This window comes from Pan troglodytes, chromosome 10, assembly GCF_028858775.2.
Source record: "Pan troglodytes isolate AG18354 chromosome 10, NHGRI_mPanTro3-v2.0_pri, whole genome shotgun sequence".
NCBI classification, from domain to species: Eukaryota; Metazoa; Chordata; class Mammalia; order Primates; family Hominidae; genus Pan; species Pan troglodytes.
Window position 1 is genome coordinate 72,650,303 of NC_072408.2, and position 26,461 is coordinate 72,676,763.

Here is a 26,461-nt window from a genome sequence, read left to right on the forward strand (position 1 = left end):
CTTCACTGTTGGTAAGGTAATTTGTAGGTTGAGTGGTAGTTTTTAGATTGATAATAATTTGGCCTTTGTGTTCAATGTACATTAACAGTCTATTGTGAAAAATTAGAAGAGATGCCAGTTTAAGGTAAGAAAGGTAGGGAAGAAGGACCTCAGACTGGAAAGGCATTAAAAACCATAGTTCCCTTTGCCCCTGTCTGTGGCCACTCTCAGAGGAAATGCGCAGCCCCCAGAGCAAAGAATAGTATAGTTTGCCTAGAAAGGTAAGACCCATGCACTAAATTGCCCAGCTTTGGGAAAGCTTCTCTTACCTGTAAAACAGCAGATGCAGAAGAACCCCCACCAACTTCAAGTGACTGCTACCTATTTGAACAATATCTGTGGCTACTATAATAAACTAGGAATCAGAGACACTTTTCTTAGGTTCTAGGTATGTTATAAGCCCTCTGAATTCTGATGATACTCTTGAAGACAGAGGGAAAAAGGTAGAAAGAGATAGCAAGAGGAAAGACAAGGAAATGAAGAGGGTTCAAATAATAACTGAGATAGAATGTCTTATCTACCTGACAGGATCAGGTATCAAATTCATCAATTAGGCTGTGTTAAATTAAGAAACTGATATTTTTCAGTAGCATTTCTATACATCAATAATGTCCAAGCTGAGAGCAAAAGCAAGAATGCAGTCCCACTTACAAAAGCCAACAAGAAAATAAAATACCTAGGAATACATTTAACCAAGGAGGTGATAAATCTCTACAAGGAGAGCTAAAAACACTGCTGAAAGAAATCATAGATGACACAAACTAATGAAAAAATGTTCCTTGCTCATGGATTGGAATAATCAATATTTTTTAAATGGCCATACTGCTCAAAGCAAGCTACAGATTCAACTCAATTACTACCAAAATATTGTCATTTTTAACAGAACTTGAAAAAACTATTCTAAAATTCACATGGAACCAAAAAAGCAGCTTGAATACCCAAAACAATCTTAAGCAAAAAGAAAAAAGTCAAAGGCATTGCATTACCCAAATTCAAACTGTACCATACGGCTACTGTAACCAAACCAACATGGTACTTGTACAAAAAACAGTTACAGAGACTAATGGAACAGAATAGAAAACCCAGAAGAAGAAAAAAGCCACACACCTGTAGCCATCTAATCTTTGACAAAGTAGATAAAAATAAGCAATAGGGAAAGGACTTCCTATTCAGTAAGTGATGAGCTACCTGGCTAGCCATGTGCAGAAGAATAAAACTGGACCCCTACCTTTCTCTGTATGGAAAAATTAACTCAAGATGGATTAAAGATCTAAATGTAAGACCTCAAGCTATGAGAATCCTAAAAGAAAACCTAGGAAACATCATTTGGGACATCAGCCTTGGGAAGGAATTTATGACTATGTCCTCAACGGCAATTGCAAAAAAACAAAAATTGACAAGTAGAACCTAATTAAACTAAAGAGTTTCCACACAGCAAAAGAAACTATCAACAAAGTAAGCAGACACCCTACAGAATGGGAAAAAATATTCACACACTTTGCATCCAACGAAGGGCTAATATCCAGAATCTATAAAGACATTAAACAACACAAAAATCAAAAAACAAATAACCCCATTAAAAAAATGAGCAAAGGACATGAACAGGCACTTCTCAAAAGAAGACATACAGATGGCCAACCAAGCATGCAAAAATACTCAACATCACTAATTATCAGGGAAATATAAATTATAACCACAATAAGATACCATCTCACACCAGTCAGAATGGCTATTAATAAAAAGTCAAAAAACAACAGATGCTGGCAAGGCTGCAGAGCAAAGGAAATGCTTATACACTGTTGGTAGGGATGTAAATTAGTTCATCCACTGTGGAAAGCACTTTGGAGATTTCTCAAAGAACTTAAAACAGAACTATCATTAGATCCTGCAATTTCACTGCTACATGTATAGCCACAAAAATAATAAATCATTCTACCAAAAAGACACATGTGTTTGTATGCTCATTGCAGCACTATTCACAATAGCAAAGATATGGAATCAAGCTAGGTGCCCATCAATGGTGGATTGCATAAAGAAAATGTGGTACATATACACCATGGAGTACTATGCAGCCATAAAAAGAATAAAATCATGTCATTTGCAGTAACATGGATGGAACTGTAGGCCATTATCCTAAGAAAATTAACACAGGAAGAGAATACTGCATGTTCTCACTTATAAGGGAGAGCTAAACATTGGGTACTCATGAACATAAAGATGGGAACAGTAGACACTGGGGACAACAAGACAGGGGAAGAAGGAAGGGAGGTAAGTGTTGAAAAATGAACTGTTGGATATTATGGTCAGTGCCTGAATGATGGGATCATTTGTAGCCCAAACCTCGGCATTGTGCAATATAACCATGTAACAAACCTGCACATGTACCCCCTGAATCTAAAATGAAAGTTTAAATTATTTTTCTTTAAAAGAATAAAATGCAAAAATAAAGGAAAGCGATGTTTTTTTTGCACACCTGAGTTTATGTACTGTGATTTAGATCTGCCCCTTTTTATCCAGGTGAGGATGCTGGATCCCAATATTGAACCCCCATAGTCATCTAAAACCAATCAGTGCCAACCTCAGCATTTGATTGTTTGGTCCCAAATTCTTTCTTTAGGAAATCTTTCTGTAGTGAGATAAATGAGTCTTACTTCTCTAAGACCTATTACAGAGAGTAGGGAGGAGTGTTGAAGGAAGCAGCATGATCGAGTGAAATAGCACCAGATTAGAAGTCAGGAGACTAGAACATTTATACTGTCACGAATGCTACATGCAAATTTGGAAAAATGACAACCTGCTTATTTTCGTCCACAAAATATCTTTTCTGGTTTTAGAGTTATATGTTTCTCTGTCCCTCATGCTAATAACTGGACTGTCTCTAATTATTGAGCATAGATCCTCAGGCTTTCCTCAAGATACTGGATCTGACCACCAGTTGGAGAACACCCCACCACCACCAACATCACCACAGCAACTTTTGTACTACCCCCAGAGGAGTCTCAGAGTTTTAAATTGCTCACCAGAATTGGGGAAGAGTGGTTAGACAGGCTTTCCTAGAACTGTAATAAAGTCCCTACTCTTTCATAGTCCCCAAATGCTCCAATATTAGAAGAGGATAATTCTGCTTACATTTCTTAAAGCCTCTTTACTTATAATTGTAAGAGACTCAAGTTGTTTGAGAAAGCTTGTGCTAGCTGGAAGAGAAAGAAAGGTCAGAATAATATACATGAAAATCATAAAAATATAATCATTAAAAATTGTGGAGGACTCATCAAATGCCACCAATGTATTGAGAGCTTATAAGCATTATTTTATCTAATTTTCAAAGAAACTCTATAAAGCACATTCTTTTACCAACCCTACTTTACAAAAGAGAAAGCTAAAAGGAGGTGAGGGTGAAAACCTGTATTCATGGCTCATAACTGGCAACTGTAAGAGGCAGGCCTCAAACAGTTTTATTTTAGGCCATTTTCTGTTAAAGTACGTAGCCCAATGGGGTAAGTATAGTTGGACTTAAATAGAAGTGAATGTAAAGGAGGTTCTGGAAAACACAGAATAGCTCATTCAATAGTTGGCAACATAAATTACAAGTGATAGGATAAAAACTATAAATATTTATAGAACTCTCATCCTTCTAAGAAGAATAGATGCTTAAGAAGGCCTATTATTTGTTCAGATCTACATCATCCTCCATAAAATGATCATTCCCAATAGTGAAGATAGTGTTTAGTGATGTATATAAGAAACGTATAGTCAGACACACTGGAACAACATTGTTCTGTTTAAAGGCAATATTGAGGGAGAAAGAGCTCAATTACTCGAGTGCAAAAAAGAAAACTTAGCTGAACAGAAATGTCTGCTAGGTAATATTATTAAATTTCTGGGTAATGTGATGTGGATCTTTGTCTCTGCCTATCTATGAAACATGCAAAATTAATTTTATTGGCCAATACATTTGTAGTTGGGATTTATTTTGATATGTGACAACAAATAACTGAGTTTTCCTCAAAGGGGAAGGGAGTGAGATCAAAGATGAGCCAAAGATGTCCCTCATTACATGCAGATTATAACATAATAGAACAAATTAAGATAAGAGATTGAAGACATCTTAACACCATAAGCAGACTGACTTAATGAGACAGAAGTGTCAAATACTTCTACAGAAAGAACTATTAAAGTTCACAAATCATTTAAATAAATGGAGACATATACTATGTTCATGGATGAGATGATTTAACATAGAAAACATTTCAATTCTCCTAAAATAAATCTATCTAAAATCATCCCTACAGGATATTTTAAATAGAAATTCTGTTGTTTTAAAGAATTTAACAAATTCTATATTTTAAAATATGAATTAATTTTTTATAGTCAATTCAACATTTAAAAAAAGAAAAAAGTGTCTTAGTCCATCTTGTGCTACTATAACAGAATACCATAGACTTGGTAATTTATAAACAATAGAAATTTATTTCTCATGAATCTGGAGGCTGGAAAGTCCAATATCACAGGAGGTGCTGGCATCTGGTGAGGGCCGTCTTGCGGCATCATCCCATAGTGGAAGGCAAAAGGGCAAGAGAGGGAAAAGGGGGAGAGAGAGTACACAGGAGATTGAACTCACAGCCTCAAGCCCTTTTATAATCAACATTAATTCATTTATGAGGGTGGAGCCCTCATAAATGAGCCCTCTGCAACACTATTGAGAGGTGGGGTATAGTGGGGGTTATTTAAGTTTCCAATATACTTTTTGGGGGACATATTTAAACCATAGCATAAGGTTTGGAAATTTTCCCTGCCAGATACTAAAACAAGTGTGTCTAAAATTTACAGTGACAAAAACAAGGTGATAATTTACAGCAACACAAAAATACAACAATGAAAACAAATATAGAACATAGACACAGGACTATATGGGAATTTGAAACATGGTTAAAATGACAACATCAAATTGTGAGGAAAGCTAAGTTGTAGATGGCACTGGAAAAAAAAAATCTCACTATATAGAGAAAAATAAAGCTAGGCTTCTATCCTGGCCTTGCATACAAAAAGAACTTCAAATGAGTTAAAGATCTAAATGAAAAGGTGAAAAAGCCAACAGAATAAAGTGTAGAAAAATACCTCCATGATGTATTAATTTTCTATTGGTGCTATAAAAATGCACAACAAACCTAGTGGCTTAAACAATACAAATTTATTTTCTTATAGTTACATGTAGTAGAAGTTAATCACAGGTCTTACCTGGCTAAGATCAACATTTTGGAAGACTGTATTTCTTTCTAAGTGCTTTACAGAAGAATGTGTTTCCATGCCTTTTCCAACTTCCAGGCACCACTCACCTTCCTTGGTTTGTGACCTCTTCCCTCCATCTTCAAAGCTGGCAATGTAGCATCTTTCTGCCTTTGCTTCTGTTTTCTCATCTAGATTACAGAGTCAAGATAAATATTCACAAGTCAGTTGTATTTTTATATGGTAGCCATGAACCATTTGGAAATAAAATTAAGAAAGCATTCAATTAATATTAGCATCAAAAAGAATAAAATCCTTAGAAATAAATCTAACAAAATATGTCTTGGACCTGTAAACTACAAAACATCATTTTAAAAAATGTAAGAAGACATAAGCCAGGCATGGTGGTATGTACCTATAGGCACAGCTACTTAGGAGGCTGAGGCAGGAGCACTGCAAGTTTAGCAAGTTTTAATAAAAATTTAAAACACCCAGAAATTAAAGATGAAACATAAATAGAAAGATGTACCATATCCCAAGTTTGTGGTTGAAAACATAATATTACTAAGGTGGTAATGTTCTTCAAATAACTAAAATAATCTAGAAAAAAAGAAAAAAGTTAGAGAAGTCACACTTCCTAAATCCAGAACTTACTCTAAAGCTACAGTAATCAATTGTGTGATACTGGCATAAGAATAGATATATAGTTAAATGGTAGAGAACTGAAAATCCAAAAGTAAACCCTCATACTTATGGTCAACTGATTTTCAACAAAAGCACCAAGACTACTCAATGGGAAAAAAAAGTAGTCTTTTCAAATAATGGGACTGAGACTATGGGATATCTACATGCAAAAGAGTTAAATTGGATTCTTACCTCCCACCATACCCAAAAATTAACTCCACATAGATTACAAACCTAAAAGTAAGATCTAAAACTATAAAACTCTTAAAGATACATAGGGTTAAATCTTTGTAACATTGAATTGGTCAATGGTCTTTTAGATATAATACCAAAAGTTTTGAAATTATACCAATTTTCTAAAATTTCTTTCAGGAAAGAAGGAGAGGAAATATTAGTAGTTTCTAACTCATTCTATGAAGGCAGAATTACTCTAATACCAAAACCAAGACAGTACAGGAAAATAAGACTATAAAACAATATCTGTTATGAACATAGATACAAAAGTCTTCAACAAAACATTGGCAAATCAAATCCAACAATATATAAAACAAATTAAACACCACGACCAAGTTGTATTTATCCCAGGTATGCAAAATTTGTTTGACATTCAAAAATTAATGTAATCCATCATATCAACAGGCTAAGAAAAAAACTCACATGATCTTATCAATAGATGCAGAAAAATCATTTGACAAAATCCAACACCCATTTATAATTAAAATTCTCAATAATTTAGAGATTAGAGGAAATGCCTCAACTTTAAAAAATCTACAGAAACCTACAACTAACATCATACTTAGTGGTAAGAAATTTTCCCACTAAGATCAGAAGTAAGGCAAGGATGTCCCTGGTTACTTTATTTCAACATTTTACTGTAGTTCCTAACTAATGCAGCAAGACAAGAAAAAAAATAGAAGGCAGACAGATGGGGAAGGAAGAAATAAAACTTTGTTCACAGGTGACTTGATTACTATGTCGAAAATTCGAAAGAATTGACCACCCCCCCACCCCACCAAAATAAAACCCTGCTGGAACTAATAAGCAATTATAGCAAGATTGCAAGACACATGAAAAAAATACAAAAAGTCCACTGCTTTCCTAAATACCAGCAATGAACAAGTAAATTTGAAATTAAAAGCACACTACTGTTTATGTTAGCACTTCCAAAAATGTAATATTTAGATATAAATCTAACAAAATATCTACAATATCGATGTAGGGAAAACTGCAAAATTCTGATTAATGGAATTGAAGAACTAAGTAAATGGAGAGATGTTCTATGTTCATGGATAAGAAGATTTAATATTGTCAAAATGTAAGTTCTTCCCAACTTGATCTATAGATTCAATACAATCCTGATCAAAATCCCAGAAAGGTATTTTGTAGATATCAACAAACTGATTCTAAAGTTTATATGGAGAATCAGAGAACTCAGAATAGCCAACACAATACTAGAGAAGTACAAAGTGAGAGAATCAACACTACCTGAGTTCAAGACTTACTCTAAATCTGCAGTAGTTAAGACAGTGTGGTATTAGTAAAGGAAAAGACAAATAAATCAATGGAACAGAATAGAGAGTACAGAAAGAGGCCCACATAAATAAGGCCAACTGATCTTTGACAAAGGAGAAAAGGCAATGAAATGGAAAAAAAAAAAAGTGATCTTTTCAACAAGTGATGCTGGAACAACTGGACATCCACATGCGAAGAAATGGATCTAGACAGACTTTACACCCTTCACAAAAATGAACTCAAAATGAATCATGGACTTAAATGTAAAATCCAAAGCTATAAAACTCCTAGAAAGAAACATAGGAGAAAACCTAGATGCCCTTGGGTATGGTAATGACTTTTTAGAAACAACACCAAAAGGCATAATCTATAAAAGAATTAATTGACAAGGTGGACTTCATGGAAATTAAATTTTCTGCTCTATGAAAGAAAATGTCTAGAGAACAAGACAAACCACACAATGGGAGAAAATATTTGCAAAAGATACTTCTGACAAAGGACTGTTAACCAAAATATATGAGGAACTCTTAAAACTCAACAAGAAGAAAACAAACAAACCACTTGAAAAATGGGACAAATGCCTTAACAGATACCTTAAGGGTACAGAGTTTCTTTTTGGAGTTCTCAAGTTAGATAATCTTAATAGTCGCACAACTTTATAAATATACTTAAAAATGTTGAATTGTACACTTTAAAAATGTAAATTTATGGTATGTGAATTACACTTCAGTAAAGCCACGATTTTAAAAGATCCATTAGACAAAAAGTTATGGAACCTGGTTTCTAACTAATTAAGTACTATCATATTTTTATAACATGACTTCAGACAAGTTTTTACACTTTCTGGCCTTGGTCTCCTCATCTGTACAATAAAAAGCCCTTTCATTTCGGAAATTTATGGTTCTATACCTCTAGCACTTTCTTCATGAAACAGTCCTTTGCTGATCTGAAAGTGACCACTCCCTGCTTTGAACTCTAACGCCATTAACTGGCTTATATGACTATTACTTGTGCTTCACCTTATCTCCTCTCCTAGAAATGTGAGCCAGTTGAGGAAAGACATGAAACTGTCTTGTACATGATGGGGATTCAGTGAGTTTTTACATGACTAGATACATGAATTTATATTTAGTACACATTATATGGAATTAAGCAGAGAAATCAACAATTTTTAAAATTTTTCTTTCCACCAATATAAATTTCCCTAAATTTGACAAGATTTTATGTTAATTTTTGACATAATAAAATTGTAAACTTTGTAGAGTTTGAACCACCATATTAACCCGCGTTATACAGATGAGCTTCTATGCTATTCCAAAATAAATTGTGTATTATACCATGGCAGCTTCACTGATGTTGCTACTAAACATGATGAAAATAATCCAAAATGAAAAGAAATAAAATATTCGAACCAGTGTTACTTAATTGTAAATAATCAAGGTTTTAGTAATCTAGTAGGTGTCCTGAACTACATTGCTTTTAAGCAATAAAATCTTCCAAAAAGAGACCTCAGTAAAGTACACTATTATTAAATCTGCATTGAGAGTTTAGGCTACTGTTCTCCTGCAATTATTGAGTTTGCAAATTCTTAAAAAATAGAAAATTATACAGGCCTTGTTGCCATATATATAACTTTCCATAGTGTGTATTTGACAAGCTGAAATTTTTAGACAAAGAAGAAAGTTGTGTATAAATGTAATCAACTGCTTTCTCTTTTTTTCTTTAAATATAAAAGATAATTGTCTGAAAACTAATCTTCAATTTTGAGTTCCTTCCTCCACTGATGAACTACATAATTTAACCAAAAACATTTATCTCTCATTAATAACAATACAAAGGGAAAAATTATGAAAAATTAGTCCTAACTTGCTATTATTCAACTATAACCTCATAATCCTACTACATTCCCGTTTATTGTGCATAATTACCAGTTCAGAACAAATGAATCCATTCCTAATTGTACAGTTTAGAAAAATTATTTGTAATTGATAACAAATTAAGGCAGCATCAAAATACTTAAGAACCTATGCAAAATTAAATTCTGGGTAGATAACTGGTAACATCTGAGAACATTTTTTATTCTACACTACATTTTGCACAGAATGTACTTGAAAATCATGTTTTACATTATTAGAGATGCATTCAGTTACGTACCTACACGTCTCAAGTATATTGAGGTAAAGTTTCTATATAGAATTATTATTCTCCATTTTGGACATGATGCCTTCTAGATTGTTATTATAATTTTCAATTTAATGAATATTAACTATTCTGCTGATGTAGATAATAACACACACACAAAAATAAGATTTATTGAGTGCTTACTATAGCACTAAGCACAATACTAAATTCTTTATAGTCTTATCTTAATCAACCTTAAGAGCAATTCAATGAAGTGGTAGTTTACTCCTTTACATGAGAATATTGGCCAGGCATTGTGGCTCATGCCTGTAATCCCAGCACTTTGAGAGGCCGAGGTTAGCAGATCACTTGAGGCTAAGAGTTCGAGACCAGCCTGGCCAACATGGCAAAACCCCGTCTCTACTAAAAATACAAAAATTAGCCAGGCATGGTGGTGTGCACCTGTAATCCCAGCTACTTGAGAGGCTGAGGCACAAGAATAACTTGAACCCGGGAGGCGGAGGTTGCAGTGAGCCAAGATTGCACCACTGCACTCCAGCCTGGGCAACAGAGGGAGACTCTGTTTCAAAAAAAAAAAAAAAAAGAGAGAGAGAGAAAAATTAAGACTTAATGACATGAAGTAATTTGCCTAAAATCGCACAGTTAACAAGCGTTTCATTTCCATAATAGACCGTTTGTAGGTATATAGATTTTTAAAAACACCCAGATATCCTCAAATAACTTGCCATGTAAGGAAACTGTCAGAGAAGGGACCGAGTAACAAACATGAACTATAAGTGAAGATTCACAGTTGAATACGGAACTAATTAACATAAAGGTCGCAATTTAAAATATTAGTGTTACAGTATGGGCTGCGTATGAGAGTGTTCTCCAGAGAAACAAAATGAATAGAATGCATATATACATATTTGTTTATAGAGAGATTTATTTTAAGGAATTGGCCCAAACTACTACGGAGACCCAGGGAAGAATTGATTTAGTACAAGTCCGGAAGCCATCTGCTGGCAGAATTCCTTCTTGCACAGAAGATATTAGTCTTGTAGTCTTGATTCTGTTATAGACCTTTAACTGATTGGATGAGGCCCACCCACATTATGAAGGGCAATCTGCTTTACTCAAAGGTCACTGCTTTAAATATTAATCTTATCCAAAAACACCCTCACAGAAATTTCCAGAATAAGGTCTGACCAAATATCTGGGAAAAGCAGTCCAGCCAAGTTGACACATAAAATTAACCATAAGGGGGTGCTTTAAAAATATACAAAAACTCATATCCTAAACATCCTGCCCTGTGGTGGTAAGTCCTAGAGATTTGTCTTCCCCAACAGAGCTAACTCCCTTGAGTTGAGGACTGCATTATACTTGGTTTTTTATTCGCAGGGTCTATCACAATGGGACAGGGTTGGCAGGGGAATATAGAAAGTTTTCAGGAACTCTTGTTGAATGGAATTAAATAGGCTTGGCTTGAACTGAATTTAATTGAATCTAGTTTCTGGTCTTTTAAAATCTCTAAAAAAACAAGTATGTCCAGAATAATTTAATGCCATAGATAAGCCCAGAGGTTTAGGAACTCATAACTGCCGACTTCCTTGGTTGCTCAATTTGTGGCAAAAGTTATGTATTAATTTTACATTGCTACATAACAAATTATTACAAATTTAGCAGCTTATTATCTCACAGCTTCTGCCAATCAGGATTCCAAGTAGCAGTGTAGGGTGCTCTGCGTCAGTGTCTCTCACAAGGCTACCATGAGCCAGGGCTGGAATTTCAACAGAGGATTGACTGGAGAAGAATCTTCCTCTAAGTTCATGTAGCTTTTAGCAGATTCACTTCCTTGCAGGCTGTTAGACTGACAGCCTCAGCTCTTTCCTGGCCATTTGTCAGGGCTGCCTTTAGCTCCTTACCAGGTAGGTCTCTTCCTATGGTGGTTTTCTTTATGAAAAGTAGCAAAAGAAACTCAATATGGAAGGGCTACTAGCAATATACATGTTACAATCTTATAGAATCATGGAAATGACATCACATCACCTTTGCCATATTCTGTTGGTTAGCAGCAAGTCACACATCCCACTGATAGCAACAGGAAACAGCCAAATGCCTGGGCAGATAGGGGCGGGTACCTGGTGAAACCCCACCTCCAAGCTGAAGACACTTTAAAGCCTGAAAGCCAAATTACAAGTTAAATCCTTGTACTGGATTGAGAACTTGTCCTCCTGTTTGGCGCACTTTTCTCTAATTGATCCCCACCCTTCACCTATCTTACACATATCTACCCTTTCCTAATTGGTTTTCTGCACCATCATGCCCACCTTTGAGTGGTGTCGTCACTTTAACCTTTTTCGTATACTCACAAACCAATTGGCATACACTCACACTCCCCATCTTGTACCTATAAAGACCCCAGACTCAGTTGGTGGAGTAGGGGAGACAGCCTGACTGCGAGAGAGAGACAACCTGACTTCAGGGAAAATGACTTGCCCTTCCCATCCCCTCTCCAGTTCCCCTCTCTGCTGAGAGCCATTTTCATCACTCAGTACAATTCTCTGCCTTCACCATCTTTCAATCGTCCACATGACCTCAAGCTTCTTGGATGCTGGACAAGAGCTTGGGGCTCACCAAATGTAGGTACCCAGAAAAGGCTGTCACACTGGCCCTTTGCCCTGGCCAACGGAGGGCAGCCACCCCACATGACAAGGCAAGGGGCCAAGGGAGCTGCTAACACACTGCTGTCCACTGGAGTGCAGGTAGCAGAACTAGAAGAGCACTATAACACCCCCTCTGGGGCTTCAGGGTCACAGGCACCCTGTGAGGCCTCGGGGTCACAGGCACCCTGGGGTCCGCTGCATTCCCCTCAAGGCAACATGTCTGGTCTGGTCATGGGCCCCACACAGAGCTTGCTCCTGTGTCAATGCCCAGAGCAGCCAGCTGGATCCCGTACTCACTCACTCACTTGCTCCCTCCTGCAAAGGGCTAAGCACAGTGGGCCAAGTAGTTGGGGTGCCCTGCCGTGAGTTCGGTGAATGGGGGTGAGAAAAATACCGCATCACCACTAACATTCAAAGGGAGAGGACTACACAATAGCATGAATACTAGGAGGTAGGAATAACTGGGGCTTTCTTGGAGTCTGTTCACCACAAGTCACTTCTCAGGATTAGACTTTGAGTTGGTTTTTCAGCAATCTCAGGGCTGCCACAAAAGGAGATTATGATTACTTTTTAGGGCAGACATAAAAGCTTTCAGGTCCTTCAAGGGCACCTAAATGAATCACTTTCCAGGGGTTGTCAGTCCAGAGATGAGACCAGCTGAGCAGGAGATAAACAGAGCATGATTCAGCTACCTCATTCCTATTGTCAGGTGGAGTCCTGAGCTTTTCCCTACACCCAGACACCATCTGGCAAAGAAAGATCAGCCTCAATCAAGAATTGAACACTCAATTTCTGAAGATTTAATTGAAAGAAATTGTGTAAACTAGACAAAAATTATTTAGTATTATTTAGCAAGTTAAAGGTTTGAGTGATCAGTTAGTGTGTTTATGTGGCATATGTGTGCCACCTATGTGCATGCGTTTCACTTACTACTCTGCTCCTCTTACTATGTTGGAAGTTACTCAGGAGGGAGATTAGCTTGGTTACAGGAAATAAAGACCGAGTGCGGTGTGAGTGAACGTTCAACTCTGTGAAATTAGAACAGTCTGTAACTCTAAATAAGTAGTCACCTATACACCAGTAGACTGCCACTCTACAAAACTCCCAATCCATTTTTATATGGAAAGGCAGGCAAAAAGGATTATGATTATGTCTCTTAAAGACCAGCACTAAATGTTTGCATTACCTAGGAGTGGGCTGGGGATTTGTCTCCCACAGGCATACAGTACAAGATTAATAAAAATAATAGCTAGCATTTATTGGATACTTACGATACAAGGAAATGGTCCTTCTGTTTTTTCCCAAATTTTAGTTTGAAATTTCTATAGAATATTCTATATTTCTATAGAATATTCTATATTTCTATAGAATATTCTATATTTCTATAGAATATTCTATATTTCTATAGAATATTCTATATTTCTATAGAATATTCTATATTTCTATAGAATATTCTATATTTCTATAGAATATTCTATATTTCTATAGAATATTCTATATTTCTATAGAATATTCTATATTTCTATAGAATATTCTATATTTCTATAGAATATTCTATATTTCTATAGAATATTTGAAAAAATGGCACAATGAACTTACAATGAACTTATATACACTGCTCACATTGATTTCCCAGTTATTAACATCCTACTGTATTTGTATTATATATATGTGTGTGTGTGCATACAAAGTATGTATTTGTATTTAAAGTATATATGTATCTTAACATATGTATAATTGGTCGAACTATTTGAAAGTAGGTTTCAGACATTTTGAACTTTTTATGTTTATTGCAATGAGTTGTCCAAGTTTTCAAAGCTGGCCAGTTAAAGTGCTGGGCCTGAAACCCTTGACAGTCAAATTTGGAGTCTACAGTCTGTTCTGATTCAGTTAGTGGAAGGTGAGAGAAGTGCTGATAGTGGGCTAGATATGCATAGTCAGCATATCTAGCACAGCAGCACCAGAGAGCTAAGGGGTGAGGGGTTGGGGGAGGGCAGAGGAATTAAAGATCATAGAGAAGGGAGTGGCAAGAGAGAAGAATTTTTATGAGGGGAGATGATTATCAAATGAGGAGTGCCACTAAGACAAAAATCTCCCACTTTTCCTTTTACCTGGGGTGAAAAATGTTTATTTTGGACTTGATATTGTAGAATATAAACCTCCAAAGGGCAGAGAGTAGGTTCTGTTTGCTTTGAGTCTAGCACTATATTGCATACAGTCAGATACTTAGACACTTAGTCACTGCTTCTGATGTTAATGGGCACAGATTTCTGAATCATTGAGTTCTCCAGTCATTAGAATTACACTTAACGTTATATTAACACTATGCCAATCCTCATGAAGGTGTTTTAAATTTATCCCTTTAACTGTCATGAATATAGCCCTTGGGATCTGTAATACAGGAACGATTACAGAGGATCCATTTTACAACATGAATATACATTAACCCTTGTTCATCATAGCTGAAAAAGCAGTCCCAAAGTGTTATTTAAAAATTATAAGATTCCTTAAAGATTATGTACACAAGATTATATCAAAGAGTTATTCATTATGTTTAAGATCAAGAAACTAACTCCATCACTGTAATCAACACTTGACATAGTTATTATATGTCTATAATGTGATCGGAGAACTCAAATCATTCTTGAAAAAAAAATAGTTGAGGGAAGAAAACAAAAGCAATCCTCTGGGTTTGCCTAATAATTAATAAAAAGTAAATAAAAATAAGTTAGGACTGCACATTCTATTTACCTACTTGCCTCTGAAGGCAAGTTTCAATTTTTTTTTTTTTTTGGTTCTTATTTATTTATTTTTACTTTAAGTTCTGGGATACATGTGCAGAACGTGCAGGTTTGTTACATAGGTATATGTGTGCCATGGTGGTTTGCTGTACCTATCAACCCATCACCTAAGTTTTAAGCCCTGCATGCATTAGCAATTTATTCTGATGCTCTCCCTCCCTTCGCCCTCCTCTCCGATAGGCCCTGACGTGTGTTGTTCCCCTCCCTGTGTCCATGTGTTCTCATTGTTCAATTCCCACTTGTGAGTGAGAACATGCAGTGTTTGGTTTTCTGTTCCTGTGTTAGTTTGCTGAGGATGATGGCTTCCAGCTTCAACCATGTCCCTGCATGATCCCATTCCTTTTTGTGGCTGCATAGTGTTTGATGTGCCACATTTTCTTTATCCAGTCTATCATTGATGGGCATTTGGGTTGGCTCCATGTCTTTGCTATTGTGAATAGTGTTGCAACAAACATATGTGTGCATATATCTTTATAATAGAATGATTTATATTCCTTTGGGTATATACCCAGTAATGGGATTGCTGGGTCAAATGGTAGGTCTGCTTCTAGATCCTTGGGGAATCGCCATACTGTCTTCCACAATGGTTGAACTAATTTACATTCCTACCAACAATGTAAAAGCACTCCTATTTCTCCACAGCCTCGCCAGCATCTGCTGTTTCTTGACTTCTTAATAATCGTGATTCTGACTGACATGAGGTGGTATCTCATTGTGGTTTTGATTTGCATTTCTCTAATGATCAGTGATGAGCTTTTTTTCCATATGTTTGTTGGTTGCATAAAAGTTTCAATTCTTTTATTCATTTGGGTAGTGGCTTGCAAACTTTCGTCCCGAAAACTTACAGTGAAAAATATATTTTGCATATACATAAAAACAAATTTTAAAAACACGTATGTTTTTGTGTATTATATTTGTGTATATGATTTAGAAAGCTCTTCCCCCGTCCCATTAATACAGTACTTTTCAATCTGATTAACAGCTCTTTAGTGGGTCACAAAATCAACTGAGTTTAATCAACATTTTAAAAAACAAAAAAGAAAAGAAAAAATATTCAGAGTGCATTACGAGGAATATAGGGTAAGAACTGTTTCATGAAAATTTTGTTTCAGTTTTGCATGTATGTAGATATATGTTTTGGACATTAAGTTATCTGTATATTTCACTGTTGATTTTAGTCAAAAATGTTCAACAGGCCGAGCACAGTGGCTAATGCTTGTAATCCCAGCAGTTTGGGAGGCCAAGGCAGTTGGACCACCTGAGGTCTGGAGTTCAAGACCAGCCTGGCCAACATGGTGAAACCCTGCCTCTACTAAAAATATAAAAATGAGCCGGAGGTGGTGGCACACACCTATAATCCCAGTTACTCCGGGAGGCTGAGGCAGGAGATTCACTTGAACCTAGGAGGTGGAGGTAGCAGTGAGCCGAGATCATGCCATTGCACTCCAGCCTGGGCAACAGAACAAGACTTCATCTCAAAAAAAAAAAAGCAAACAAACAATGTTCAACAGTTCACTATTTTATGGCAATTGCACATTGAAAAACATTGCAGTCTACAGGGGCACAAATAACTCCCCTTCTCTTTAAAAATATATTATTGTAGTATTCATAGTGTTGGAAGTTTTCATTATGTCACATCTCAGTTTCTTACCCTCGAGCTCAGAGAAAATGAGTTCGAGAAGTGTGACTCAACAATGTGAAGCTACACACAGGGCCATGTTGAAGTATGGAAAAAAGAAATTCTGAATCATGATTCTCCACTCATTCTTAGACCATTGGCACAGAAAAGATAGAGACAATATAGCAAATACCACAAAAGCAACACCACTTGTGGCTTACACTTGTAAAGAACTACCTATGAGGGAGGATCCAAAAATGGCGGATAGGAGGCAAGACTAACTTGCAGCTCCCACTGGGAAAGACAAGGCAACATGTGGAGACCCACACTGTAAACTTTTGCTCCAAGAACTACTGCAGGAATATACCAGGAAAGCCGAGAGAACCCACAGACCCTTTGAAGGAGGTGGATTGCTGCTGCAGGACGGCCGAAGAACTGTGAGTCCATTTGCTTTCTCAGTAGGGAGGCTTGTTGCCTAGGGCAAGTTCTCAGCCCTCCTCACTGGCTGCCTGGAAATAAATTCGGTGCTGTTGTGGGGGTACGGTCAGAGTGACACTGGCCTTTCAACTGTGTGGAAGTTGGGTGAGGCCTGTGGCTGCCGGCTTTTTCCCACTTCCCTGGCGACCTGTATGACTGCAGCAGAGGCAGCCATAATCCCCCTGGGAACATAACTCCATTGGCCTGGGAAACACATCCCCATCCCCGACAGCAGCCGCAGCAAGACCTGCCCATGGAGAGTCTGAGCTCAGACACACCTAACCCTCCCCCACCTGGGGGTCTTTCTCTACCCCACCCCCCAACTGAAGACAAAGGACATAATCTCTTGGGAGCTCTATGGCCCTACGTACCACCTGACCCTGGGCAAGCTGGTATCTTCCCTCTACTACTGCAGCTGATGCGCTCTTGAGACCGCCACACCTCCTGGCTGGAGGCCAACCAACAGAAAACCATCGCACTTAACAAAAACACAACCAAGGACCCTCACAGAGTCCACTGCACTCCCCTGCTACCTCCACCAGAGGAGGTGCTGGTATCCATGGCAGAGAGACCAAAAGACTGATCACATCACAAGACTCTGCAGACACTCCCCAGTACCAGCCCAGAACCCAGTAGCTCTCATGAGCAGCTAGATTCAGAAGAGAAATAATAATCACTGCAGTTCAGCTCTCAGGAAGCCTCATCCCTAGGGGAAAGGAGAGAGTACCCAATCAAGAAAGCACCCTGTGAGACAAAAGAATCTGAACAGCAGCTCTTGAGTCCCAGATCTTCCCTCTGACATAGTCTACCCAAATGAGAAGGAACCGGAAAAACTACCTATGGGGATTGAAATATTAATATATACTAAATATACTAATACTAATTCAAATACTTGTATTTAAATTTAAATTAGTATTTAAACACTAGTATTTAAATTAAATTAGTATTAGTAATAATTAGTATTAGTATTTAAGTGAATATTTAAAATACTAACTAGTATTTACATTTAAATACTAATACTAATTTAAATACTAAATATACTAATAAGAAAATATTACCTATTTCTATATTTGACTCAAATACCATAACTAAGCAACGTTAATTCTCTCAAATTTGAGATCAGAAATGTCTGTTCCCAGGAATAGGAAAAATATTTCCTTTTTACTTATAAATTTAGCCTACTTTCACTAGCAACAAGTTTCTATGATGATAGCCGTCGTAGACATCTGGAGACAAAGATCTGTAGAAAAATATAACCTGAGAATATGGTCCAAGGGAGGATAGCCTGACAATTGGAAAAACTTAATAATGAAAGATAAATAAAATTTTCTAATCCTGTTATTAAAAAGGCATTTTTATATGCCTATTCCCTGAATGTGTCAGTACTTTGAGATGGAAGTTTGGAACAATAGGAAGAAGCTTTTAGTGAGGTAAAGGTTTGAATTGACTCCTTAAGATCATTTTGAGATTTTTTTTTAAGAGTAGGGATTGTTAAAGTAAAACCAAAATGAAAATAGCAATTCACATTGAAATAGTTGACAGCAGCTAAACCAAGAGATAAGTAGTGCATTGAATTAAGAGATCAGATTAGATTACATAATGACTTTGTTCCTTTTCTAATAATAAGGACTTAAAAATAATCCTTGATAACTGACATGGTACATCAGTCAGTTGTTGTCAGTAAGCAAAACATACATGAAAGCATCTCTTGGAGCCGGGCACGGTGGCTCACGCCTGTAATCCCAGCACTTTGGGAGGCCAAGGCCGGCGGATCACAAGGTCAGGAAATCGAGACCATCCTGGCTAACATGGTGAAACCCTGTCTCTACTAAAAATACAAAAAATTAGCTGGGCATGGTGGTGGGCGCCTGTAGTCCCAGCTACTCGGGAGGCTGAGGCAGGAGAATGGCGCGAACCCGGGAGGCAGAGCTTGCAGTGAGCTGAGATCGTGCCACTGCTCTCCAGCCTGGGAGATAGAGAGAGACTCCGTCCATAAAAAAAAAAAAAAAAAAAAAAAAAAAGGAAAGAAAGAAAGAAAGTAGCTCTTGGCTTTTGTATTCAAAGCCAAAGCTAAGAATGAATTTTGGCACTGGGTAGTACTGCAAGTCAACTTTCTGAACAGCATTTTCACCGGCTGAATCATAGAGTGGAATATGCATTCACTCTTGAAAAGACAGTCCCATTAGTATTCCTACCCCAGAACACCTAACTTTGGGCTATAACTGCACAGGAGAAGGGTGTACAGAAAGAAGGAGGAGGGGGAGAGATAGGGCAAAAGTTTCAAAGAACCAGCCAGTGCCTTGACACACAACTTTGTACATGGTAAAATAAAAGACAAAATTTAACTGAGGACCTACTAAGAGAGTATAATAAGGAGATCTATTGCCCAAAAATTATTGCCAGCTTTTGTTTTCTGTTTTAAACACAACTATAAAACAAGATGTTGAGTTGCCAAGCTTTGTCCCTCAGTATCCATATACAGAAATAATGAAAGAGAATGAGAATTCCAAAGGGTTGCCCTTCCCATGATTAAAATATATTTTTCCATATTTCTCAATATCTATGCTCCAATTAAGTTTGCATCAAGAAGGAAGGTCCTCCTAGAACCTTCCACTTAATCTCCAATTACCTATTAGCTATAGATGTTTTACTTGTTAATGATGGTTTAGTATTTAAAGATGATGCTTTCTTGCATTAACTGAAGAGAGCTTAAAAGCATAGCAATAGTATGAGAATTTCTCTAAAACCTAGGGGAGGGAAAAGGAGAAAAGCTACTACAGTCATTATTCTCTCCAAATGTCTTGTCTATTGAAAGCAGTATGATAGAAGAAGTAGAGAAGAAAGGGGAAGGAGAAAGATAGGGCAAAAATTTCAAAGAACCAGCCAGTGCTTTGAGACAGAAGTGTTTTTTTTTTGCTCATGGTTAAAAAAAACAACACTTCACTAATGAGCTGATAGGTTATTTTTTAGTTATTTTCTTTTGATCTAAATAACATTATTTTTCTTATTAGGATTTAATTGATTAAGCATGAAGATATTAGCAAGTTACTTCTGTTTTAATTAGGTATTAAGCAGCTTGATCATTTTTAGAGTGACAGGCTGTAGTGTTCACTCATCCATGAACAAAAATTGCATTATAGTGTTCAAACTACTTAAATGGGAGTGGTGAATATTATTTAAATATTTTGTGTAGAGGAAAAATATTTAACTACAAAATAATAATCTGCTATTATATAAAGTTTAATCTCCTGTAATGGAATCACTTGTAATAGAATAGGCAAATAATTCTCCATGTCACCCCAGCTGAAGAAGAGGTGAAAACATGACCTAACCCTGTCTAATGAGATGGCCTCTTCTGGGACTCTGATACTTGACCAAAAACAGAAGAAACTATTGGATATAATTCATTCATCTCAAAAGGGCGTCAAGATCAGACTGTTCCTGAGGTTCTTACACCCTTATACCTTTTAGGAGTTCATCCCCCAAAAAGATGTCAGGCCACCAGGAAGCCACAGCCATTACTAGAGTAAACAGATATAGACTGTCCCTCAGAGAAAAACATGGTTTCGCTGAAGCCACAGGAGTCTGCTGCATTCCTGTATAGGAACATTTGGAAAATGCAGAGAAGGGAACATCCCCATGGGAAACCCTCAGTAAAGAAGAAGAGCCCCAGACTCCCATCCTTCAGTAAGACAATTCTGGGATGCATTCTGTTTGCTTCTCTGAAATGCTAGCTAAATAAAGCCACAAATGCCTACATCAGCAACCACAATATTACATCCTTACATTTGTTATTCCTCCTTCTCTGGCTCACTCTAACCATTCTCTCACTCTTGCCTCCTGGGAGCACCTCCCTAACTAACTATCCTGTCTCAGACTCTGCTTTGAGTGAAAACCAAACTGAAACATCTCTATATTTTATTTAATTATCACAACAGTCTTGTGGGGTGGTATTATTTTCCACATTGTAGAGGCTGAGAGGTTAATTTGTCCATTCAATTAGTGAAATAGAGGGGGCTTGAACTCCAATCTTTCTGATTCTAAAACCCATGTTCTAACCATTATGCAAAACTATCCAAACACTACCAGATGAATGACAATAAGAGTTGGACATATTACTATATAAATGATATTTAATGTGTTTTGTTTACTACTTATACATGTTCCTTTGGGTGATAGCACAAAAAAAAAATTCACCAATCATTTCATTTCACTAAATGAAAGGACAAAGCCATGACTAAGAAGGAGATTAATCAGATGCTCAGCTTTTTCTCCTCTTTCAATTAAAATCTGTTTTCAAATTACCTATGAAGACATATCATAGTGTTTATTTGTTGTTGTTGTTGTTGTTATTGTGTATTACAGCAGACAATTGTTGTTTTTGTCTTTCCAGCTTCCATTCTACCTTCTTTTAGTGAATACACACAAATTTTCTTTGGAAAATTCTGTTCCATTTTCCATACATGTACTTTAAGTGGCACGGATCCAAAGCCTGGCCAGTGACAGCTAAGAGACTCAGTTTCCGAGGTTTGGGGTTGTGTTGTTGTTTTCTTTTCTTTTTTCTTTTCCTTTTTTTTCTTTTTTTGAACCACTAGTTAAGACTGGAACAGCTGAGGGCCACAATGAAGGGCAAATCTGACTGCAAATAAAATTAAGTATGAGGGAAAAGATGATGGAGACAGAGGTAAACTTTTTAAATTCTAGATTGAGATAAGCAACTTCATACTTTTTTTTCTAAATTCAGTTTAATTGGACTTTTGTTGCTTATAACTCTTTTCCATTTTATTCTCCATGACCAGTCTTCTAAAATCTCAGGCTAAATATGATTTTTTAAATCACCTGGTAAAGCCACCTAGGTAAAATTTGGATGCTCAGTTCTTGTTCCAGTGTCTGCCTTCCAGTAACAACAAGTTCACAACCTCTAAACAAAGATTATCCTTAAGGTGCTTGAGAGTTTTAAAAATCCTAGTGAAATCTTTGAGTGTCAAGCCATGAAAGGAACAAACAAAAATAATATATACTAAATCCCTTAATTATAGAGTATATTAATATAGGTTGTTTTATACCATGTTGGCCAGGTGAGCCTTACTGGGAAGATGAGATTTAAAGGAACACTTAAAAAAGGGCTAAGGAACTAGCCAGGAAGATACCTAGAGAATTGAGTTACTTCATACACAGAGAGCAGCTAGAGCAAATGCCCAAGTTGAGTATGTACCTGGCATGTTCTAGGAATTGCCAGGAGACCACCATGGCTGGAACTGAATGAATCAGGATGAGAGTAGTAGGAGATGAGGCCCAAGAGCTAGAGGACTGGTGTATATTATGCAAATGTAAAAGTCATGTATTAATTAGCTATTGCTGTATAACAAATGATCCCATACTTTAGCAGCTTTCTTTTTTTAATATAATGTCAACTTTAGATTCAGGGGTACATGTGCAGGTTTATTACATGGGTATATTTCACAATGCTGAGGCTTTGGGTGTGAATGATCTCATCACCCAGGTAGTGGGCATAGTACCCAATTGGTTGTTTTTCAGCCCTTGTTCCCCTCCCCCTCTCCCCACTCTAGTGGCCCCCAGTGTCCATTGTTGCCATCTTTATGTCCATATGTCCCTAATGTTTAGCTCCCACTTATAAGTGAGAACATGCTGTGTTTGGTTTTCTCTTCCATCTTCACTTAGGATGATGGCCTCCAGCTACATTCATATTACTGCAAAGGACATGATTTTATTCTTTTTTATGTCTTTTAGAAAGCTTAAATAGTTGTAAATATTTATTATCTCACACAATTCCTAAGGTTTCAGAATTTGGAAGGGGCTTACTGGTGGTTCTAGCTCAGGGTCTCCCATGAGGATGCAGTTGTAATACTGACTGTGGGGGAAGTTATTTGGAGATTTGACTGGGGCTGGAGGATCTCCTTCTAGGATGGTTCATTCACATGGTTCTTGTCAGAGGGCTTCAGTTCCTTGCTATTTGGACAGGTCCATGGGGCTGTCTGAGTATTCTCACAAAATGTACATGGTTTTCTCTGAAAAACTGATCCAAGAAAAAGAGGCCAATGATATAACGTACTTTGCAATCCAGCCTCAGAAGGCAAACATTATCATTTCTTCAATATCCAATTATTTACACAGGTAAGGGCCATTCAATGTGCAAGGAAATTACATATCAAGTTCCAGGGGTCTGGGATCATTGAAGACCATATTAGAAACTGGCTACCCCAGGTCATAATAGGAATATGGGTTTTACTATGAGAAAAGTGGGGAGTCATTACAAGGTTTTACATAGAACAGTGATACAATCTTACTTTTATTTTAAAAGAATTACTCTGGCTGCTCTTTTTGTTTTGTTTTTGGAGCATAATTTTATCGCTTGTATTTATTTTTAAGCAGTAGAATTTGACTATGTCAAAGAAACTGAAGCATGGGAATTATACAGTTCACTGCTTAGAAAGGTGTTGAACCAATACTATCATTATCCCACACAGATAAAGAAGAAAAAACCAGGAGGATAATCCTGTTTTCCAAGGCAGTGGAAAATGGTCATTTCTAACATTTGGGTTGGGTTTTCCATAATGGCTACTCCTACTGAAATTAATTATAACAACTTATTGAGCATTTACTGAGTTTGTAGGTACTAGATTGAAAAGAAAAAAAAGATCCCTGTCCTTAAATATATGTATATAATATTTACTCTTCCATATATAAAATATATATATAATATATAATATATAAAATATATATAATATATAATATATAAAATATATATTATATATAATATATATTTTATATATAATACATAATATATATAAAATATATAATACATAATATATAAAATATATATTATATAATATATATTTTATATATAATACATAATATATAATATATATTATATATTATATTATATATTATATATGATATATATTATATATATTATATATTATATATTACATTATATATAAATATATATATTATATTATATATTTATATATCATATATTAAATATAATATATACAAATATTATATATATTATATTTATTATATATGGCTGGGGTCAGTGGCTCATACCTGTAATACCAGCACTTTGGGAGGCTGAGGCAGGAGGATCACTTGAAGCCAGGAGTTCAAGACCAGTCTGGGCAACATGGTGAAACGCCGTCTCTACCAAAAATACAAAAAATTAGCCAGGTGTTGTGGTGCACACCTGTAGTCCTGGCTACTTGGAAAGCTGAGGTGGGAGGACTGCTTGAGCCTGGGAGGTTCAGGCTGCAGTGAGCTGAGACTGTGCCATTGCACTCCAGCCTGGGCTACAGAGTGAGACTCTGTCTCAAACAAAAACAAAACCCATAAAATTATAATATATAACATAACTGTGTAACCAATATGCAAAATTAAACAAAGAAATGAAAACACAAGAAAGTGTTTAGTGATACAGTAAGTACAATTGAGGGAGGCAGCTGGAGGTGAGCGGCTGCATTGGGTTCAAAGTGTTCAATGGTATGGAATGAAGCTCTCAGCAGCCCTCGCTAGACCCAGACTCCTCCTTGCCATAGTCTTCTCTTGGGGCACTGCATCCTGGGTCCACATTTCTCCAGCTACTAGGGTCCTGGATGCTATTTGGGGGGGCTTGAGTTTAGGAAACAGGGCAGTAGCATGAGACATATTAGAAAGCCAACTAATCGAGGTAAATGATGACAGTAATCTGGTGGTAGCAGTAGAAAGAAGAGGTTAGATCATGGATATTTTTGGAGGTTGAGAACAGAATTTCATTTTTTCTGGGGTCTGAAAGACTTAAAAGAATCAAACACAAAATTTTGATTAAGCATCTGGAAAGATGGAGTTGCCATCAGCTGAGAAGGGAAAGCAGTTAGTAAAGCACTTAGGTGGGGCAGGAAGAAGGCGAGTCGAGGAGTTCAGTCTTAGAAAACTGAGTGTGATGTGTCTGATAGATGTTTGACCAGAGTAGTCTAGAATTTGAGACACAGGTTTTTTCCATAGCACTATAAATACATGTATATATAATATTTCAGCCATGAGGCTGAATAAGATCACCAAGAGAGTGACAGTGGAACAAAAAGAAAGGAGTTCCAAGGGCTGAGCCATGGGGCTCCCCATGAAAAGAGGAAGGAGAAGAGAAAGAACCAAAATGGAAACCCAGAAAGAGCTTTCAGTAAGGTAGGAAGAAATCCAAGAAAGTGTGGTGCCTGGAATAGGAGTGAAGAAAATAAGAAAGATGGGTGATTCAAATGCCATTGATAGGCTAAGATTAAAGCAGAGATTTGACCATGATGCATGGTGATCCAGGTGAGCTTCAGGGAAGCAGATTTGCTGGAGCGATGTGGGCAAAGGCCTGATTGAAGTGGGTTAAAGAGAGAATACGGAGGGACAAATTGGAGATCTGACTATGGGTAACTTTTTCAAGCAGTTTGCTGCAAATAGAAGCAACAAAATGGGGCAGCAAGCTGGTGGGAAAAGATAGATCAAGAGAAAGTTTTTTACTTTGAGAGAAGTAACATCATTTTTGTGTGATGATACAGTGGAGAAGATGGATAATATAATATCGAAAGGGAGAATTTCTCAAGCAATCCAGTGAGAGAAGATGAGTTCTAGCACACAGCAGAGGGGTTGACTTGAGATAGGGACATGGATTGTCCACCCATTACCATGACCTCCTACTCAGCAGGAGGTCAAAGTGTGCAGGGGCAGGTGCAGCAGATGGATTGAAGTGGTGATGATAATCTCTGTAGATTCTCCTGTGAATGTTCCAATTTTCTTACTGGGATTTGAAAAGAAAAAAGTATTTTAAATCCTTATCAAGGGCGTGGGAGAATGAATTTTTAAAAACATCTAGTATGATTGCCTTGCAGAATTAAGGGCCCACTTCTAATTTAAAGTCTGTGTGGCTGTGAGTTTTTCTCCAGACAGTTTTAGCTTCAGGGTTGCAGACATAGAGTAGGCAGAGAGTTGGATTTAACCAGGATTGTGGATCTGCCAAGTGAGTGAGACAATGAGGCAGGAGCATGGGAATGGAGGGTGTTTTCAAGGGAGTGACTACAATGATTAACCATAAAATTTAATCTGGAAGAATGTGAGGTCAATAAAAAGAAGGCAAAATCAAAATATCAGAGGTCCTATTAGGGTCAAGGGACTGTTGAGGCCCTAATACTAGACAGAGTGGACTGAAAAGGTAAGACACAGCGGTCAGAGAGTAGAATGTTTGAAATATCGGTTATGAAGGGGTCCGGGATATGACCACAAAATAGTACCTAATAAGGTGAAAGACAAGATCTTTGGAAGAGGGATAGTTAAGGAACTGA

General features: G+C 36.9%; 1 protein-coding gene across 4 annotated transcripts in view; it reads right to left on the minus strand.

Moving 5' to 3' along the window:
• The window catches only part of LOC134807485 (uncharacterized), a 494,061-nt gene that overhangs the window by 293,021 nt on the left and 174,579 nt on the right, over positions 1-26,461 (minus strand). For 3 of the 4 annotated variants that reach the window (XM_063785873.1, XM_063785872.1, XM_063785871.1), the window contains one exon: positions 5,278-5,456. In XM_063785873.1, coding sequence (XP_063641943.1) covers positions 5,278-5,456 — 179 coding nt within the window. The remainder of the gene's footprint in view (positions 1-5,277; positions 5,457-26,461) is intronic. The other variant, XM_063785874.1, reaches the window with a different exon arrangement.